Raw genomic sequence first — 6,697 nt, 5'->3', positions numbered from 1 at the left:
TAGAATTACATGATCGATAGCTTTCGTCTTTCGTGTATAATTGTCCAAAGTCACTTTCACTTGACCATTCCAATTGATCGACACATTGTGTGAAGGTAAGGCAGCCTTGTGTTGCGAATCACTAATATAAGAGTATAACGTCTCTCAAAAAGATGCTCCTCTCTTTTATTTGCCAAAGCCAAGGCAGAACGATATGATGCTTTTAGCCTCAGGGAGCAATGATATGGATGGTATGATTTCTTTCCCCAAACCCATTGCTGCCCCTTAAAAACAAGACCAATATTCGATAATTCAATTACATGGTTATAGTAGATGCCAGTGATTGTAATGCTTTATATTTTTAATTATAATTAAACTAAATAATATATTCATTTCATTATCATCGCACGTTTCAACGGTGGTGTTGCCATGCAATTTGGTTCCTAGATGCAAAAAACAAAGATCTAATTTGCAAAAAAAAAAAAATATATATATATATAGTACTAGAAAAATAAAAAGAGAACAACTATTTCAATCGAATCTATGTATTTACATTCCTTGAAATGGAAACAAGTCATGTACTTCCTATAAAATAAATTATAATCAACGATCATCAGGTCAACATGACTTTCATCCTCGTCAAGAGAAAGTACATTTACTCACGTGGTAGAAAGAATTTTTATATTTTCTTAAGAGTCGAATAACGTAAAAAGGTATGACCTTAAAAAAAATAAAAATTTGAAAGCACTAAAAAAAAGTATTTACTCACATGGTAAAATTTTTTTTTTTGTATTTTCTTAAGAGTCAAATAACGTAAAAAGGTATGATCTTGAAAAAAAATAAAAAAATTGATAGTAAAAAAAAAGTCGCCGGTGCCCTTTGTAAATAAGTCACTTCCGTCTTTGACCCGGCTTCTCCAGCCACGCGCACCCATAGGTTGCTTGGCCACCTCTATTCCACCCTCCCTGTACAAACCTCGGGCGACCATCACAATCATCATAACCAAGAATCCAATCTGCAGTCCAAAAAAAAAAAGAAAATTGCATGGGCAGGAATCCGAGATGTGCCCAGCAGGTCCTCCCATCCAACTGTTTTTAGGGATAATCAAAAGGAGCCGCCAGTCGCCCAGCTATTGGTACACGCAGACCACAGACATCAGGACGGCGGCGATTCGATCGCGGACGAAGCGGCTGGCTGAGATGGCCCTGTAAGCTTTGCGTTGGTGTGGCACATAGTACACAGCTCGCTCGCTCGCTCCCAAACAACACAAACGTCCACCTGCAAATGAATGAAACCGGAGAGCTGCATTCTGCTGATGTGTTCGCCGCCGGATGCCTGCGAAAGTCGTTGAAAAGTATTAACACTTGGAAGTCAGAGGAGACGTCGTAAGACTATTCCATCCGACAGCAAACAATTACCTGCTTCCGCGAGCAAAGACCGGTTTGCATTTCTCTTTCCTCAGCCTTGTTATTTTATTGCCTGCAGTTGGCTTCGTCAGGTGCGCACCCACGTGCTCGTGGATAATCTAGTTTATAATCGCTTCTGTATAATTGAAGTATATCTGTCACCTAACGCTGTGTCGTTTGTAAGCTTATTAGTTCGCTTCTAGACGACGCGTCGGATGGATATTCCCAAAGTCCCCAAATGCATACATAGTTTGCCCCTGGTTTGGGTTCCCCGGTATCACAGTGCGTGTTCCTGCTTTCGGACCCCAGTTTTCCCGTACCCCATCCCGTGTTCCTGCTGTGAGACCACTGATTTCCCACCCCGTCCGCTCTTCTCCTCGCCCTCCTCTTCCTCTACTTGCTTGTAAATAAGAACCTCGCTCGACTCCCCGCATCCCTCCCACATCACAACCGGCGAGCGACACCTCTGACAAACAAACAAGCAAACACCTTCTCTGCTCCCACCGCAACTACCGGCAAATGCAGGACGGACTGGACAACCGCGGCCGAGCCGGGCGGCGGAGCCCCGGGACACTGGGACGGCACCTGGCCCGCCGGCTGGTGCAGGTCGGCGTCCGGGACGTGTTCGCCGTCCCCGGCGACTTCAACCTCACGCTGCTCGACCACCTCATAGCTGAGCCCCAGCTCAACCTGGTGGGCTGCTGCAACGAGCTCAACGCCGGCTACGCCGCCGACGGCTACGCCCGCGCCAGCGGCGTCGGCGCCTGCGTCGTCACGTTTACCGTCGGCGGCCTCAGCGTCATCAACGCCATCGCCGGATCCTACAGCGAGAACCTTCCCATCATCTGCATCGTGGGCGGGCCCAACTCCAACGACTACGGCACCAACCGCATCCTCCACCACACCATCGGGCTCCCCGACTTCTCCCAGGAGCTCCGCTGCTTCCAGACCGTCACTTGCCACCAGGTTGTTCTTTCTGCTTCTTCTGGTTGCTGAGATCTCATAAAGCAAATGCGTGGAACTGATGGGACTGCTTGTTTATGTGCTCGTATTTTCTAGGCGGTGGTCAACCATATGGATGATGCTCACGAAATGATCGATACCGCGATCTCGACAGCTTTGAAGGAGAGCAAGCCAGTGTATATCAGCATCAGCTGCAACTTGCCTGGGATACCGCACCCTACCTTCGTGAATGAGCCGATTCCTTACTTTCTCACGCCCAAGTAGGTCTTCTTTAGCTCGATCTCTCTGTTATTTGTGTTGTTGTGTGTATATAGAAATGTTAATTTATGTGGCGGAACAGTCTTATTTTTATTGCGTTCAATCTGTATGATCGAAGCGAAACAACTGTCACTTCTTTACGATTTTAAGCATACAGATGATGTTGGACCAAATATTATTCCTTTAAGAAGGTTATATATGGAATCCTTGTAGTTGTAAGTGGCATTGAGTTTTTTCTTTGTTTACTTTTGATCTGTTGATCATCTTTCTTGGGTTCATTCCTACATTTGATTCATTATCAATCTGCAAACAAGCATGCCTGATACAACCACAACACTACGCCATGAGAAGAGTACTATAAGTTCAGTTCTTTTATGGAGTCGCAATGAAAACTAAGATGGTTGATGTATAGTGTCTTGAGCTCTTTGCAAATTGTGCAATAAGTTTCTGTTCTGTGCATGTATGTTTGTTTATTGATAGCTAAGAATGGTTTAGTTAGTCATCGGTAGAACCAGTCATACTCACATTCAGGTTTTATTTGAATTTGAGTGTCAGTTGTATTATTAATATCTGTTGATAACCAATATACTTTGGAAAACGAACATGTAGGCAACAGTATGAAGGTATTGCTGATGTCCTAAGAATCTTCCATAAGTACAATGGCTAATAATTCTAATAAGAATCTCCAGTTACAGGTAAAGAAAAACATATCTTTGTTGTGTGGTTTTTCCTTTTCGTAAAATCAAATAGGTCAGAAGTTATGCAGTATAGTTTAAGTTGGATATTTTACATATATTGCAGACACCACTCTGTAAAGTAAAGAAGTTTTCCTTTTTTGTGTAAAACTGCTGAAGAATATAATTGTTTGACCCCTGTAAGTTCACTCAGTGTCTGATTTGGAGGTTTATTGAGATTAGGAAATGATCATGAATCAGATCAAAATGAAATATCTATTTTTTACTTGTATATTACTGAATCTAATCACTTACTAATTGTGAAAAACTGGAAACTTAAGATGTATAGGAAGTCAATCTTTTATGCATGTTGTTAATATCATTTTAAATATGCTAAATGTGGGCAATGATTCATCAATTTCTTCTCTCAATTTTTGTAAAGTTTTTTTATATGTTTATTCTGAAACTGTCAATCGTTGGTTGTGGAATTCTAGTGATGGAAACTGTGTAGGGTCTGAACAGAACTAAATTCTTTTTATCAGTCCGCTAGTGTCACCTCAATTTAACTACATAATACTGTTCCTATTATTTTAAATGATCTATGTAGGAAAACAATAAATGAGCCCTATGAGTAGAACTGATATATTGACACTTTGAAAACCCAAAATCTTTGTTTTCACTTAAAATTCTTGCACTATTGTTATACAATAAGTGCATACTTGTAAAGTCGGTACAATGTCGTGCAGCTAACAGTTATGGTCTGGATACTTGATTATAATGTCTGTCGTATGGTTTTGTTATCATAGGTAGTGATGAACGTACTGTCATGTCTATTAAGTTGATCATGTGACATCTTGTGTACTTAGTGGGCTCATGCTATCTCTAAAGATCACCGAGTGACATCCTACATATGGTCTCTGTAATGCATTATTTTGTGAGATAGAAAAAGAATAACTGCAACTTCAAGGGCATCTCTAGTATTTGTGTTCGGAAATGACAGACTTGTATCCTTTGCAGGGTGAGCAATCAATTGGGACTAGAGGCTGCTGTGGAGGCAACGGCACAATTTTTGAACAAGGCTGTGAAGCCAGTTTTAGTTGCAGGTCCAAAACTGAGGGTGGCAAAAGCCCATCAGGCCTTCATGGAGCTAGCAGATGCATGCGGGTATCCAATAGCTATTATGCCATCAGCTAAAGGGATGGTACCCGAGCACCATCCTCATTTCATTGGTACTTATTGGGGTGCAGTTAGCACCAACTACTGTGGTGAGATTGTGGAATCAGCTGATGCATACATCTTTGTTGGCCCGATATTTAATGATTATAGCTCCGTGGGCTACTCATTACTGATTAAGAAAGAAAAAGCAGTGTTTGCACAACCCAACCGAGTTGCTATTGGTAACGGCCCTTCCTTTGGTTGGGTTTTCATGGCGGATTTCTTGACTGCACTATCTCGGAAGCTCAAGAAGAACACTACTGCCTTGGAAAACTACCACCGGATCTATGTCCCACCCAGTAGGCCTCTCAAACGAGAGAATGATGAACCTTTAAGGGTCAATATACTTTTTAAGCACATTCAGGCATGCCTTCAATCATTGCTCTTGCTACTAACTTTTTATTCATCCAATTTTTTTTCCTTTAACATGGTTGAAAAGCACCTTTTCTCTTTACCCTCTTTGCTCACAAGAAACTTGTAACTCCTACTAGGTTTGACATTGGACTGCTTGTTCCATTTGTGCAATTGATCTCATTACTTTTTCTTTCTTGTCAAACAGGATATGCTGAGTGGAGAGACAACTGTTATTGCAGAGACTGGCGATTCATGGTTCAATTGCCAAAAGCTTCGCTTGCCAGAGAACTGTGGGTAAGTGAGTTTTATGGTTAGGTTGTTGCTAATTGTCATATCTCCCGATTATAAGTCACCAAATGGCTTGACTAAAAGGCAAATTACACAGGTATGAGTTCCAAATGCAGTATGGATCTATTGGATGGTCAGTTGGTGCCACTCTTGGATATGCTCAGGCTGCTAAGGAAAGGCGTGTTATTGCTTGCATAGGGGATGGAAGTTTCCAGGTAAAGTGAGAGAGTGACTACCTGCATGGTCAATGTGAGAAAAAAGGTTTTTGATAACAAAAAAGTTGATGGCTAAACTTGCTTTTGCATTAGGATTGTCTTTTTAACGAGTGGGGTCTTTCTTCTTTCTGGGTTAGTGGTATTTACAATTTGGGCTCTTATAGTCCACCTAGTATTTGTTCCTATGTGGTCAAAAGAAGATTTGAGGAAATATGGTCCATTTGCTCGTTCAGTAGTCACCGGTTAATTATTTCCTTCATTCTATAGGTTACAGCTCAAGATGTATCAACAATGATCCGGCATGGGCAGCGAAGCATTATATTTCTCATCAATAACGGTGGATATACCATTGAAGTAGAGATCCATGATGGGCCTTACAATGTGATTAAGAACTGGAACTACACTGGATTTGTCGACGCCATTAACAATGGGGAAGGCAAATGTTGGACTTGCAAGGTGAGTTTGTGATGACAAAATGGTTGACTGTTTTTATGCCTCTTTGGTACTAAGGTTTTTTTGACCATGTTTATGGTGTGAGGTTGACAAAGAAAATTCTGCGGTAAACTAATTATTGTAGGTGAGGACCGAGGAAGAATTAGAAGAGGCCGTCGCCAAAGCCACAGGAGAAATGAAGGATAGCTTATGCTTCCTTGAGGTAATTGTGCATAAAGATGATACGAGTAAGGAGCTACTGGAATGGGGATCGAGGGTCTCGTCCGCCAACAGTCGCCCACCTAACCCACAGTAGAGAAATTTGTATGAAACAACGATAAGAGTCGATGACTGACAAGTACTATGCTGATATCCCAATGTCGTAATAAGGAAAACCAAATAAATTATCTGTTGCAATTGGAAAGTAGCATTCCATTTCGTGATTGAGTTGCATATCAGCCGTCGATTCTAGTTGGCCATCTCCTGGGATGTTCGTTACTTTGGGATGCATCAGCAACCGGTTGCGTTCCAAGTGGTTTTTGCACGTCAATTCTCCTTCTCATGGACGGAATATTCTTCGACTTTTAATCTGAGCTGTTGTTTCTGCACCATCACAATTATTCGTCCCCTTTGCCGTGACCACTAATGCTGGCCTCAAACCTCTGCTTGCTATTCCTGGCCACAACTACTGGTTTGTTCATTGGCTTCCCCACCTCGACTGCGACTTCCTCCACCGATACAAATCGGTAATAATGGATGCTTAAAACTGTGCTTCTGCTTCGATAATGCATACGAACGTTGACATCACCGGTGAGCTTTTTACACTCAACCGAACGAGGCTCTTACTTTACTCATCATTCAACTAATTAAATGCCACATGACAGGGGGCTCGGCAAGTCCATGGTGCACTCGA

General features: G+C 42.0%; 1 protein-coding gene across 1 annotated transcript; it reads left to right on the top strand.

Moving 5' to 3' along the window:
• The first annotated feature begins 1,618 nt into the window (after window positions 1–1,618).
• On the top strand, window positions 1,619–6,222 carry LOC103973721 (pyruvate decarboxylase 1). The gene is made up of 7 exons (XM_009388364.3): window positions 1,619–2,351; window positions 2,445–2,608; window positions 4,298–4,859; window positions 5,055–5,143; window positions 5,235–5,352; window positions 5,620–5,808; window positions 5,930–6,222. Exons 1-7 carry the CDS (start codon window positions 1,905–1,907, stop codon window positions 6,098–6,100), a joined length of 1,740 nt encoding a protein of 579 aa, XP_009386639.1. The 5' UTR covers window positions 1,619–1,904; the 3' UTR covers window positions 6,101–6,222.
• The last annotated feature ends 475 nt before the right edge of the window (window positions 6,223–6,697 follow it).

The sequence above is a fragment of the Musa acuminata genome, chromosome BXJ2-4 (assembly GCF_036884655.1).
Source record: "Musa acuminata AAA Group cultivar baxijiao chromosome BXJ2-4, Cavendish_Baxijiao_AAA, whole genome shotgun sequence".
NCBI lineage: Eukaryota > Viridiplantae > Streptophyta > Magnoliopsida > Zingiberales > Musaceae > Musa > Musa acuminata.
This window is presented reverse-complemented; position numbering and strand designations above follow the sequence as displayed.